This window comes from Capricornis sumatraensis, chromosome 22 (assembly GCF_032405125.1).
Source record: "Capricornis sumatraensis isolate serow.1 chromosome 22, serow.2, whole genome shotgun sequence".
Taxonomy (NCBI): Eukaryota; Metazoa; Chordata; class Mammalia; order Artiodactyla; family Bovidae; genus Capricornis; species Capricornis sumatraensis.
This window is the reverse complement of record NC_091090.1, coordinates 25,354,338-25,369,731: the sequence shown is the minus strand read 5'-3', so window position 1 is coordinate 25,369,731 and position 15,394 is coordinate 25,354,338. Positions and strand designations below refer to the sequence as shown.

General features: G+C 36.9%; 1 protein-coding gene across 1 annotated transcript in view; it reads right to left on the bottom strand.

The window, feature by feature from the left end:
* CD2AP (CD2 associated protein) overlaps positions 1–8,342 on the bottom strand; it is a 79,872-nt gene extending 71,530 nt beyond the window's left edge. Inside the window, exon 1 of the mRNA XM_068994152.1 lies at positions 8,264–8,342. Coding sequence (XP_068850253.1) covers positions 8,264–8,342 — 79 coding nt within the window. The remainder of the gene's footprint in view (positions 1–8,263) is intronic.
* Positions 8,343–15,394: the final 7,052 nt, after the last annotated feature.

Below are 15,394 nucleotides of genomic sequence, written 5' to 3'. Positions count from 1 at the left end.
AAAGAGTAAAGGCAAAGGAATAAGTGAAGTAAAATAAAATCTTTTACTTTTCTTATTCTTAATTTATCTAAAAGATTAGTTTAAATTGGTAACAGTAACAACGTACTGGGTGATTTTTAGCATATGGATAAATGAATGACGGCAATATCATAAAGGACACAGGAGTGGGGAATACTCTGGGATCTGCATTTGACATGAAGTGGGACAGTGCTATTTAAAGGTGAACTTAGATTAGCAATCAACATATACTGTAAACTCTAGAGCAACTACACTAAAAAAAAATTTTAAGTATAAAAGGACATAAATTTGAATAATATAAAATGTTCAACTGAAACCAGAGAAACAGAAAAATAGGGAAAAAACAATGAAATCAAAATTGGTTATTTGAAAAGGTCAATAAAACTGATAAATCTCTAAGAAGAATGATCAAGGGAAAAAAAGAGAGAGAAGACCCAGACTACCAATATTAAGAATTAAAAGGAGTATCACCAGAGACTTCACATTAATTTTTTAAATAATAAAACTATAAACAAGACACTGCTGTCTATGGGGTCGCACAGAGTCGGACACGACTGAAGTGACTTAGCAGCAGCAGCAGCAGCATAAGCAAGACACACATGAATCCGCAAAACTTTAGTAGTTTGAGAGAGTCTGAATAACTATTTTTAAATTGAGTCTGTAGTTAAAAGCCTTCTAAAAAAAGAAATCCCAAAAAAAAAAAAAAAGAAAGAAATCCCGAGAGCCAGACGGCTTCCCCGGCAAAATTTAAAGAAGAAATCTCCCAATTCTACACCATGAGATACTGCTACACACCTATCAGAATGGCTAACATAAAAAAAAAAAAACACACAAAGACATGAAGCAATTGATACTCTAATACACTGCTGGTGCCAATACACACACACACACACACACACACACAAAGGTATATACGCTCAGGAAGAATTTGGAAGTTTCACATAAATAGACACTTACCATATGACTCCAAACTATACATACTCTGAAGAAGTAAAACTTATGTTGACATAAAAATCTATAAACAAATGTTTATAACAGCTCTGTTCTTAACTGCCACAAACTAGAAAAATCCCAAATGCTCTTCAATAGACAAATGGACTAAAAAAAAACTGGTACGGTCATCCAGTGAAATACCACTGTGATACAAAGTGCCTCTACTGATGCTGGAAATGATCCCAAGAAACAGAAAAGTTGTGACGCAAAAAAAAGTTGAATTATTTGATATGCGTCAGATTGAGATCTATAGCTACAATTGATCACTATTTCAAGATAAACAAATTCAGGGTAAGGACTATTATTAAATTAAAAAAATAAAAGACAGGAAATTTGTGAAGCTGTCACTCACTGCAGCTGTCCCAGACTGTGAAAACTTTGCCCTTTTTACTCATATTGAAAATGCAACTTTTAATTCAGGATTGCTATAAGAAAGGCATACTGACAGACTCTAGTACGATTCAAGAAAAACACCAAAATCATTGCCTGAAAACTTAAAGCAAGAGGAAGATGAAGAATGAGAAGCTGGGAGAATTTAATGCCAGCAAAGGATAGTTTGATAATTTTAGAAAAAGGTTTGGCTTTAAAAATGTCAAGATAATTGGAGAAACAGCTTCTGCTGACCAAGAGACAGCAGCAGAGTTCTCACATGCCATTAAGAAAATCACTGAGGAGAAATGATATCTGTCTGAAAAGGTTTTTACTGCACACAAAGGTGCCCTATTTTGGGGCGGGGGCAGAGGGCAGTCAAAAGAATATTTATTAGTGTAAAAAAAAGAGAGAGAGAGAGGGAGGAAGATAAAGAAGCAAACACCAGGATTTAAGAGAGGAAGAGACTGGCTAACACCGTTTTGTGCAAATGCAGTTGGGTTTATGGTCCGGACTGCCCTCCTCTATAAAGCTACTAATTCTTGAGCCTTGAGGGAAAAGATAAACATCAGTTGCCAATCTTTTGGTCATAAAACAAGAAGGTCTGGATGAGAATCCAATCCAGAAAAAGGACTGGTTCCACTGACATATTCTCTAAGTCAGGAAGTATTTGGCCAGTGAAGAACTACTTTTTAAAGTTCTTCTGTTATTGGACAATGTCCCCTGGCCATTGTTACTGAACAACGACCCCATGAGTTCAATAATGAAGGCGTTAGTTACCTATCTGCCCTCATACACAATGTCTCTAATTCAGCCTCTAGATCAGGGGGTCAAAGGACCTTTAAGGCTCATCATACATTAGGCTACAGAATAGGCTGGCAATACTTACAGAAGAGGACCCTGACAGAGAGATCATGAAGGTCTGGAAGGATTACACCACTCAAGATGCCACTGTTGTAACTTTTTTAAAAGCCATGAAAGCCATCAATCCTGAAACAAAAAATTCCCAGTGGGGAAAACCATGTCCAGATGTTGTACATGACTTAACAGCATTTACAACAGAGCCAGTCAAGGAAACCATGAGAGAGTATAGATATTGGAAAAAAAAAAAAAAAATGTGGAGGATAAAGGGTTTCAAGACAGGGATCTTGCAGAAATTCAAGAGCTAACAGACAATATGCAACAGGAATTAATGGCAATGCTTCCAAAGATGACATAGAAACAGCAGTGCCAGAAACAGACTGACAGGAGATAATCTCGCAGAAGGGTGCTGATTATTCAAGACAGCTTTTGACTTCTTTTACGAGGTGGATCCTTCTATAATACAGGCAGTGAAACTAAACCAAGCTGTGAAAGGATTGGTAACTACAGAAATGTTTTTAGAAAATGAAAAAGCAAAAAGAGTCAGACAAAAATTTTATCTCCGTAATGTTACACCAAGCAGGCCTGCCTCTCAGTACAACGAATTTCTCATTAAATTACTCTTTATTTTTGTCATCTTGCAGAATAAGAGTTGACTTTCCTATATTTTAGCCACTTAAAACCTTTATTCAAAAGTCCAACTTACAACAATCCATGTTTTTTCCAGTAAAATTAACTTAATTCATTAAAAATCAGTTTGTCATATACATGTTAAAGTAGCATTCTATTTTTAATTTTTCTCAGATAATCAAACTATATTTAAAAAAAAAAAAACTAGCATCTCACTTATTAGAGCTAAGTGAACCAGATCTTTCTGAAGTCAGTAAACTTCAAAATAAATTCATCCTAGATATCTGGGTATATTTTTTTGCCAATATACGAATAGCCCTTCTAACATCTAATATCGAAAATATGCATATTTAACTGGTGCATTCCACCAAGTGATCTCAAACGGCACTAGCACTGTTCTGGTTAACCCATCCAGCAATCCATTTCCAAAGCATCTCAAAAGATTGAATACCTCAAAGAAGCCTATCAGGATGAGCAATGAAAAATAAACCGGAGCCACAAGAGATTACAGAACACACAAAGAGATCTGCCAATTCAACACTCTAAAAAGAGATGCTGCAGAGTTGGGCCAGACTCAGCAGTCCAGTGGGATGTGAGAACTTAACCAAACTAGGCTTGTTCTTGGATATGCTATAAAAGTTCCAAGCCTAAAAATCTCAATGAAATGGATAAATTTCTATTTTAAAGAAAAACTAGTTACTCAAGAAATTTTTAGAAATCAACAGATCAATCCAGGAATAAAATCAGAAAGTGGTCTTAAAAAATGACTTCAGAAAAAGTTACTAAAGAAAGAAAAAAAAACTTGTTTTAAAGGCTTTTGCAAAACTTCTATAGAACACAAAGTACGTCTACAAATCTTCATTATTTAAAAATAATCAGTATTTGAAATAATTTGAATGTTATTCAGACCAAAGACTGCACCCAAAAATGTACTCTCTCAAACAGAAATGGTTCTAAATAAAATATCAACAAAGGGAATTCAAATGCATAATTAGATAATTGGCTATTACAACTAAGCAAGGTCTATCATGGGATAGGTTTAATCCTGGAAAATCTAATTTGTCATATAAATAGATGTAATATGAAAAACCACATGATCTACAGATTCTAAAATAAGCATTAAATAAAAATTCGCCTTTGTGTATTAGTCTATGTGAACCTGATACCCCTGGCCGCAGTAAAAAGTCCACTGTGTGAGGTCTTAACCTCAAGCTTTGCCCCAGAAAACATAAGTTTGGGGCTAAAACAGCAAGTCAGTGTCTCTCAGGACAACTAGATTTAGAACATATAAATTCAGAACTAATTTATATTAGGGCAATGGTTCTCAACCAAGATAATTCTGCCCCATAGGGGACACTTTGGAATGTCTGGAGACATTTTTGGTGGTTAAAACTCAGGGAATTCTACTGGCATCTACTGGGTAGAGGCTAGGGATGCTGCTAAGCACCCATCAAAACACAGGATAGCCTCTCACCAAGTAGTTTCTGGCCCCAAATGTCAACACAAAACCGCCACAAAACTGTGTATAAGGGTAACACACTACATACAGATTTTCATCTCATACCATATCCCACAGTTCTAACTGAGTAAAAGAGAACTCTTCACACACACACACTCAAACAAAAGGAAGTAGACAGGCAGGAGAGAAGAAAATGGAAGCAAATATCAAAATTATAGAGAAAGAAGAAATTTCTAAACTAAAGCAAACAAACTGAAAACTGGGAAGACTAATAATTGAAAGTATTTATAAGAACCAAAAAGACAACTATGAAAACCCAGAATGAAAATGAAGTAAAAGAAAGTGAAGTATTTAAAAAGTACACTAAACCACTCTAAGAATTTAATCCTCAAAAAAATTTTTTTATATAACAACTTGATTGCAAGAAGAAATGAGGTGGGGGGTAGTTCTGGTGGAATATGTTTTAAACACTTAAGTTAAAAATATTGATATTTTTAAAACAAAAATATCTGAAAACTAAGCTTAAAACTCTTAAAAATCCCTAATTTTTTAAAAGATCATGCACAGAAATATTTAAGATAATAACACTATAAAAGCTGTGACTGTTCTGCACTAATAATTCCATATTTTTTTGATAATGAAATACCATCTAATGAAGAAATAATGTAACAATTCACACAAATTCCAAATAGGTTTGAGTAGTACAAGCATTCACTAGGGAATGTTTACTTTGGTTTGGATTAATAAAATACAGATAAATAGCACAACAGCATCATCTAACTGGGTATGTCAAATTAACCTTATTTACATTATAACACCTATATAATTATAGGACCTAACTTTATTTATATTATAGCAACTATTATAGTAATAACCTTTATTATAGAAAAGTCAAAATATAGAAAGTTACACAAAAATGAACAGAAACATACTTCCCTATAAGCTTTATTGCCAAAGAAGTATCTGTATGATAAAAAATACTTAAACGGTTCCAACTCTTATTTCCTACTCATTTTTAGTATTTTCAGTTATTTTCAGGGTTAATTTTTTTTTAACCATAAACCAAACATCTTTACCAGAAATTTATTTCCAGGACTATCTTCACCATAAATGGAGAAATGAAAAAACTACTGTCCTACTCTATGTGACATTATGAACTGCAGCATAACAGGCTTCCCTGTCCTTCACTATCTCCTGGAGTTTGTTCCAACTCAAGTCCTTTGAATCAGTGATGCCATCCAACATCTCATCCTCTGTCGTCCCCTTCCCCTGTTGCCCTCAATCTTTCCCAGCATTAGAGTTTTATCCAGTGAGTCAGCTCTTTGCATCAGGTGGCCAAAGTACTGGAGCTTCAGTATTAGTCCTTCCAATGAATATTCAGCGTTCATTTCCTTTAGGATTGACTGGTTGGAGCTCCTTGCTATCCAAGGGACTCTCAAGAGTCTTCTCATCATCACAATTCAAAAGCATCAATTCCTCAGCATTCAGCCTTCTTTATGGTCCAACTCTCACATCTGTACATGACTACTGGAAAAACCGTAGATTTGACTATATGGATATTTGTCAGCAAAGTGATGTCTCTGCTTAATATGCTGTCTAGGTTTGTCTTAGCTTTTCTTCCAAGGAGCAAATGTCTTTTAATTTCATGGCTGTAATCACTGTCCACAGTGATTCTGGAGCCCAAGAAAGTAAAGTTTGTCACTGTTTCCATTGTTTCCCCATCTATTTGCCATGAAGTGATAGGACTGGATGCCATGATCTTAGTTTTCTGAAAGCTGAGTTTTAAGCCAGCTTTTTCACTCTCCTCTTTCACCCTCATCAAGAGGCTCTTAGTTCCTCTTCACTTTCCACCATCAGAGTGGTATCATCTGCATATCTGAGGTTGTTGATATTTCTCCTGGCAATCTACATTCCACCTTGTGATTCATCTAGTCTGGCATTTTGCAACCTTTTAGCTATATGCATAATATTAGAATTTCTATAATTTACTTCCTCAAGCTTGTTAAACACAGAACTGATAATCAGCATTTCTTAGAGCAGATAAATAAATGCTGTCATTCTTCAGATATCACACACAAAACCCATCTCTCCTTTCTGTATTTCACATAGAGTGTGAAAAGTATGCAAAGTATCATATACTTTTACCATACAGTAAAAGAGAAGAAAAGAAAATGTGGTATAAAGAAGCTTTTACATAGCACTGCATTCCTTTAAACACTACTAAATCAGATCAATAGGTGACAGACACCCAAAAAACAACCTTAAGCAAAGTTTAAAAACAAAAAAGGATTTCACTCTCACAAAAATTAAGAATTAGCCCCAAACAAATTATCATGTGCATGTGATGTCTCCTCCCAAAATAATAAATCCTAAAAATAACAAACCTACAAAATCTATCTAAAAAGCAAATAAGTTGGAAAATTCAATTAAATATTCTTCATATTTTTAATCCACTATTAACTCTGAAAAAACACTAGAAATTAATTTTAAGCACATTTGAAGCCAGATTTTTTAAAATACCAATAAATTTTTGTCGAGAAATTTTGTAGAACTCACCCTCTCAAAAAAAATAAATAAATAAATCCTATGATTCCCCTATTATTGACGGATAAATGAGTAAAAGACCAAGGTGTAATACAGTTAAAATGTAAGTCTTTTGAGAGAAAATATTAACCCAAATACATGAACAATGTTTAAATTAATTCACAATTTTTAGGTAATAATATTTAAATTTGTTCATTTTTAAACCACATTAGGGGGTTTCCATGAGAATTTATACTTATTTAATCAAAAATAATTAAATATCTAATAAAAAACTAATTGGTAAAGGCCAAAAATGGTTTATTTACATAAACCCTACAATAGTTCAATTCCTTACATAACTATTTATAATTGCATAGTACTTATAAAATGTTTTCACATACACTCTCACTAGATTCACAAAAGCCTTTAAGATTTACATTCTAAAACTGCATCATCTAGTCAGTAACCACTAGCCACAGGTAATATGAAGCACTTGAATCATGGCTAGTCCAAACTGAGATAAATGTGTGATACATACTAGATTCCAAAGACAAAAAAAAGTATACAAATTAATGACTTTTATATTGAACATGTAGAAAAAAACATATCCAAAACATTTAATTTCACCTTTCCTGTATTTTCTAACACAGCGACTAGAAAAATTTTAATTATATATGTAATGTATCAATTTAGTATGCCTCAAAGAATGTATGTATAGCTGCTTCATAATACCCATTTAAGATGATATAATTTTATAGTTCAACAACATTGTTCAAGTTAAACAAACTTTTTGAAGCAAATTAAGCCTTTATACCTAAATTTATTTAACAGGATAAACTGGAGAATCATAAAGAAATATCTCTCAACTGAAAAACAGGCAATTTCCCCTTTATTTAGTAGAAATATGTTACCTCACTGTAACATTCATGGAGTAGGCAAGCTGCAGACCCACCTGACAAGATGTTTAATATCCTTGATTACTGATTCTCTACTAAAGGGACTTAAAGAGTCTCAGTGAGTCATACAGGAAAGATTAAAGAGTTCACAGTTGACCCCTGAACAACACAGGGGTTAGGAGTGCCAATCTTCCTCACAGTTGAAAATTTAAATATAATTTTTAGTCAGCTCTTTGGACCAGCAGTTCTGCATTCACAAATTCAACCAACCGCAGATCCTATAGTACTGAGACATTTACTACTGAAAAAATCTATATATAAGTGGACCTGGGAAGCTCAAACCAACGGTCAACTGTTTTTTAAAAACAAAGTGAGACCTCATCCACTCCAATTACTCCAAATTAAAACACTACTGAATCACAAACTTGGTGAACACACAGCAAGCTCCCAATTTTCTGCGAGTTACTAAGAGTATTACATTTTTTTAATAGTATAAAATAAGTTGGCGGCTCACGTGAGCAGGTCTGGGGCGGGATGAACATGGCGGCGCGTCGGGGCCAGGGGTTCCCGGTTGTGCTCTCAGGGCTCGCCATCGCAGCTGGGAATGCTCGTTTCGTGGGCTCCTGGGTCCCCGTCGATCGGCATCCAGCGAGCAGAGCGGAGGGCTGTGGACCACAGAACTTGGGCTCTGGAGCATGCAAACTTCAAGAGTTGTTCAAGGGCTTCGTTGCCCCTGGGCCTGTGAAATCTTCTACACAGGAATTGAACCCGTGTTCCCTGCATCGGCATTCTGAATTGGGATCCTTCTTGGGGGCACACGCATCACTCAGCCGAGATGGATTCCAGCGAAGTGGATCCTGGGAGTAGGTCATCCAGAGGACCCAAGACATGGTGGTTACTAACAGACTTCCCACAGTACTTCTTCATTCCACGTGGACTCCTTCAAGGGCAGTGAGCATCGCAGCTTCCCTTGAACTTCGTCTGGATTGAATGACAACAGGCTCAACTTTTCATTCACTTGTATGACTATGAGCAGTTTGACCAAGTTGAAGAAGATGACTCATTTGTAGTCTTCCTCATCAGCTCATTCCATCTACTGGCTTTAAAATCATTTAGTACAGAGCTCACCGTCTAGGTGTTCATCCAGTGTTTTGTTTGCTTATCATGCAGGATCATTTTAAAAGGAAAAGCATGTGTGTATGAGTTAGAGCTCTGATCCCAAGAGTCCATGTAGAAGCTTCCCCTGAGAAATGTATCGTTTTGGCACCAATGCTACTGAAATGTGTGAATGTGGCCTACCACGCGTCCCAATAAGTGTAAACAGCTTCACATGCTACTTATTCGAAACGACCAGTACTCATGACATTCCATTCATCTGAGGACTCAATATGGCCAACTTAGGCTGTGTTTGCCAAACAGACTTGGAAGCATTCTTCACAGTCCTTCATCGACGCCAGTTTTCAGATCGAAGAAACCCTTGCTCCGTGAAGTTTGTGAACACATACACTCATGCTTTGTTTGAGATTTTAAAGTCATTCTTCAGTTTTGTTGGAGGAATGGTTCTGTATATGCCCCGTGGATCTCCAAATCCACTGATGTTCATGTGTCTTGAGGCTTCCCAGGTGGTTCCAGTGGTAAAGAACATGCGGAACATACCCATGCAGGAGACATAGGAGATATGGATTCGATCCCTGGGGCAGGAAGATCTCCTGAGGGAGAGCATGGCAACCCACTCCAGTATCCTTGCCTAGAGAATCTCATGGAGAGAGGAGCCTGGTGGGGCCTAGTCCATATGATCCCAAAGAGTTGGACACAATGTAAGTGACTTAGCACAGCACATGATTCATTGTCAGAGCTAATATAATGGCGATGACATAAAAAGAAGCACCAGCAGGCTAAAGTCAATATCCATCACTTTTCAACTTTGGAATGTATTGTGATATTTTACGTCCATATTTGTATGACTTGATAGTTGGCGAATCGATGCGTATGAAGGCCTAATTGTGTTATATGTATGTTGAGGGAAGATATATTTTTATGTGGTTTGACATATGGGTCCCATTTCATTCATAGACATCTGCATACTCATCCCTTATCATCATTTGTTTTGAAAAGACCATTGTTTGGAAAGGTTGTTGTCTAACCATGAAAGATGCTTGAATTCTTGGGCTCCTTAGAGGAAGAATTCAACCCGGGGCCAGTGATGAGGCTTGATCACTCAGAGCTTTTGTGTCGCAACGTTTTATTAAAGTAGAAAAGAGAGAAAGCTTCTGACATAGACATCAGAAGGGGGCAGAAAGAGTGCCCCCTACTCATCTTTAGCTGGATGTTATCTAGCTACTAGCAGTCTACTCATTAGAGAAAGGAATGGCAGCAGACCCCTCACCCACAAGACATATGGAGATGACCGTGGCACCAGGTGAGTCACCCTGGGCCATAAAACGATTGATATGAGCAAATAGATAGCTTCATTCACATAGATCAGGAGAACCGTGTATGAGTAAAGCATATTGGTTTGTCAAGTCAGTTCTGAGCCTTTGGGCAGAACCTACTTGAAGATAGAGTCTAGGGTAAATACATAGTACATTCACATAGCTTAAGGCAAACCTTTCCATAAGAAAAATGCCTTGGTCAGCTCAAAGTATGAGAAAAGTGAAGTTCAGGTGGAACCAGGTGTCATTATAGCAACACAGAATTGTGAGAGAAAATCTCTTTTTAAATTTGTATCGAGAAGGGGAAAGAAGAGAACAGCTTGTTTCCTCCTGCCTCGGAAGTGACAGATAACAACTGTCTGACACTTGCACCCCGTCTCCTCCCTTTGGAGACCCCTGGCCTTCCTGGCGCTTACCCTCTCAGTTTCATTCATTGAGTGTTTTCTGCCTTGTGAAACATTGGGCATAGCAGTATATGTTTATTTACGGGCATTTCATCCAATTTCATGTAAATGCATATGTGAATTAGAAAGTTTGACATGCTGTTGCTCTGTATACCGATTGGGAAATGTGAGCCTCCAGGTTTAATTTAGTTTTTCATGTTCATTTTAGGGGTACAAAGAAAAATAATATGACTGCTAAGATCAGCTTTCGTATTTTTTGCCAAATATGAATTGAGATCACATCGATCGGAGATAAATCTGTGCATGAAAGCCCTAATAACTAATGTTAATTGACTTCACTACCATGGGATGTTTTCCTATCTATTGAGGATTTACTTCATGTATTTCGATTTTAACTTTCTGTCTTACAGCCTTGTTTGTAGATCAAAGCTATTTGAAATTGTCATCTGGTTTTCAATGGCTTGTGAGGTTATTCATGAGTGGTTTATGAAACCGAATGGAGTGTACGTAGCCATACTTTGTTGTCATTCTATGAATTTGAAGAATGTCTGAAGAATGTCTGCAGTTATGCCTTAAAGATTCATTCAATTGATGTCCAATATTTATCTCAATAGACTTGCTTTCAATGTGTAGTGTCCTATGCGTACGTCTCTCCTTATGGATTTGGGTAGAACTTGTATTGGAACACTGAAAAATCTGTGATATCAACCGTGCTGACCTTCTTTCTGGTGGTCATCATTAAGATTTTCACGCTCACTGTCACTTTGTGCAATGCGATGGATCCTAGTGGAAACAGGTGCTGTTCATCCTACTTTTGTGAAGATTGAACTCATCGTAGAAAGTGGAATGTGTTGAAATATTTATGGTATGAATATATCTTGTGTATATAATTACTCAGAAAAAATAAAAAATAAATAAAATAAAATAAGTTATGGGGTCTCTGGCATACATAAGCTCCAGGCAAGTAATATTATTACATATAAAAGAGAGTAATAATATAGGAATTTTTATTTAGGCTTTAAACTGTGAGGTTCTAATCATAAGTTCAGCTGGGTTGCATAGCTGTGAGGTTCTAACAGTAAATTCAGTTGGGTTGCATAGAATATAAGAAATTTAGGCAATTTTTGCGGGAAAGAGGTTACCTAGAAATTTAAAATATAGCCTTTACATTTCCATGACATTCATTCTGAAAATTCATCGACAGATTTGTTTTCATCATGTCAGGTAATTTTTTTAACTGCTTCAAAAAAGTGTGCTTGATTAAAAATGGTCTAATTAAGAGGTAAGGAAAAAATGGAGTCTTCATCTTAAATACCTCAAACACATGCACACTCCAAAGCAGCAAGGTGCAATACTCATCAGGCTACATTCTGCTGCAGCAGAGCTGGAGCTTTAATTAAAGTCTAATTAAAAAAAAAAAAAACAACATCCTAACTATTAAGTCTAACAACAATTAGGAAAAAAACGTAGAAGAGTATACATTTGAAAGTGTGTTAGTTGCTCAGTCGTGACCGACTCTTTGTGAACCCATGGACTGCAGTCTGCCAGGCTCCTCTGCCCATGGAATTCTCCAGCCAAGAATATTGGAGTGGGCTGCCACGCCCTCCTCCAGGGGATCTTCCTGACCCAGGGATTGAATCTGGGTCTCCTACATTGCAGGCAGATACTTTACCATCTGAGCCACTAGGGAAGCCCATACATTTGAAAGACCAACTTTAAATATGTTTCCTAAAATCATTACACGCTGCTACAAATATATGAAATTTGATACTTATAAACCAAACAACTTGGCATTTGATTATTTTAACAATCAAGATAAATACATATACTGTAAGAATAGAACTCTGATAATTAACAAAGTCAGCCTAGATGTTAAGTAAATTCTGACCTTCTCAGTACCGGGGGCACTGATAGACACTAAGGTTAGTACAGTTTTAGTACTTCAGGTAGAAGGATCTTGAAGAAAACAGTTCGAATGAAGGTGTGCTTCACTCTAAAGGTTCAGTACCAGGAGGAGAGAAAAAAATATCCTGGCTACTGTCAAGGACTCACTACATCATTGGTCAAATGAGCAGAAATGAACAAATCCTATTTGCCTTCCAATGCAGGAATCTATATCCTGATTTTCCTTACACTTCTATTATATTTTGACATTTCTGACACTGATACTTTCTTAATGTACGAAATTCCCTTTCTAAATGGATTTCTGGTGATCTGTGAGCTAAGTTTTATTCCTATTATGATGTCTTATTCCTTTCACAACACTCAGCCATCCCAACCCACTGATAACACTCATCCTATCACAACACTCAGGTATCCCAACCCACTGATGACACTCATCCTATCACAACACTCAGGCATCCCAACCCACTGATGACACTCATCCTATCACAACACTCAGGTATCCCAACCCACTGATGACACTCATCCTATCACAACACTCAGGTATCCCAACCCACTGATGACACTCATCAACAACTGGAGGGAAGGAGACATGGGAGCATTTACATCAGAATCTCCTGTGTGAAATTTTTTAAATCCAAACGGCTTCAATAATATGCCCAACCTCTAACACTGCTGTAAACCACTATATGTGTACGTGTCCCAATATTCCTAGCATCGAACATGCCATTAATCACATTCCTCTCATTAAGACAGATACTTCTGGATTTATCTCTCACTGAAAGCTCTTTTCTTTGACAAAATATGGCCTTGAGACAGAACCTTTCTCTTAATGTTGGTGGTAACTGTTACTGTTACCACACTTAAAGTATTTTTCCACTGGGAACTCCTAGTGATCAGATGTCACAGTCACTCCCTAAGAATTACCTGGACACTGGGTCATCAAAAAGAACCAGAGCTACGTGGCACTAAAACAGTCACTGGAATTCAGGGTCCTGTGTTAGTCATCTCTGCTTTGAAACTTAGTTGAGAAATAAAATGTGATCATGAAGGCAAGTGGAATAAGGAAACAACATTTTAAAGATTAAAAACACAAGTCTACTGGAGGCAATGGAAAAGAATGATGTGGTATAACGAGATTCCAGGAAAGAGTCCATAAAACTGCCATGTCTGACACTAGATCAACATTTTAAGCTAGATATCATTTTAGAATAATGAATACTTAAACAGTAGAGTTACTTGTAAGAGTAAGAGCTCCTTTAAATACAAACAACCAGTAAACATGCTTTCAGTTGAAATAAAAGAATCAAAGAATAGAACATTCAGGCAACTGAGGTCTTCAGAAACTATCAAACAAAACCCAAGAAACAGAAAAGAGGTAATGTCATTTAGTCCAAAAGAAGACACATTTAGACCCTAGAAAGAAAATACCTAACTCACCTGGGGCTAAAACCAAGTAATTATAACTAAAAACTGAAAGTATAGCACAGCCTTGGGTCAGAGAAGCCCTAGTAGGATTATGAAGGGAACTCTATACGCTTACTAGTAGTGATAAAAGACTGTCAACTATTATGAGCATCTATCCAGTATAAACAAACCTAAAAGAAAGCTGTGGATAACATGGAGTGGGGGAGTACGAGGGAGGGCTGAAAAGGGCAGATATACCCTACTAAAAAACAAAGCAAAACCAAGAAAGGTCGTTCTAATAACTAACCTAATACCACTTCGGTGAAATTGTTCAGGAATAAACAATTAGTAGTACTTTCAAGTTTCTTACGGCTTACTCTATTATTTATTATTATATTGGCAGCTAAAACTACTTAAAACTGTTAAGCGCTATGCACTTGTTTCTCAAACAGAAGGGTATGCTGAAATTTTGTAATCTGCTTTGTCTTGGGTGAGAAAGGAGAGGAACAGGTGAAAAAAGCAGCCTCCCCCCCCCAAAAAAAGCAGATGTATCAAATCCCTGAGACCAACTAAATAGAGGAAGTGCTAAACTGTGGGCAAGAAATATCCTCAAGCACTGAGACAGAAAATCTCCTTTCATCCCGGTTACCCAGAACAACTTGTAACACACACAGATTCAGCTACTGATGCAGCGCCAAGCAGAAAATAAGTAAGATCAACAGTTTAAGAGTTCAGTTACCTTGTCAATATTACTGCCTGGCTCATCCTAAACAATCCAATAACCAAGCTCCTACTTTTGTTCCCAGGAACAAATAGCTTATCTTGTATCTCTCATAAGAAATCTGAACCTTGACTGGTTTTGTCTCTCCCGTGCTAGCTCTCTAAAGCCTACTGCTAAAACCCATTTCCTCCCTTTTCCAGGACACCAGTCTGAACCTCTCCAGGGTGCCTGCTGCTCACCACCATGCCAAGCCGGCCACCTCCACCTGTCTGTGCACTGGCTTTTGCTACACTGTATCCCCCGTGCTGAGAGGCTAACTATAGGCCTACATGGACCTTCACCCAGATTTCCAAGGCCAGTGTTCTGGCCTCTCCATTGAGAAAGAACTAATTCCGCTTGAGGTAAACCTGCCTAATAGTTGGGTATCAAATTTTACAGTTAATGAAGTCACAGACCCATCATAATGGTTACCAATTTATCTAAATTTCAATCACATCATATTAGGTTTTATTCTTCTTTCTTTTTTGAACACAAACTCCAAAAGCTTTCAGATCTTTCACAACTTGCACCAGTTTACAGCTTCTGCAGCTGTCCTGCTCCCACCCATATCAAGAATCTTCACCTTTCTTTGCCTCTCTTCAACCTCTTGACATGACACCACTTTTAAAACACACTAAAAATGGTATCATACTTAAAAGGTATCTCAGAGAGGATATTCCAAGACACAGAAGAGGAGGGAAAAAAAAAATCACAGATTGGATTACTTACAAATAAAAATT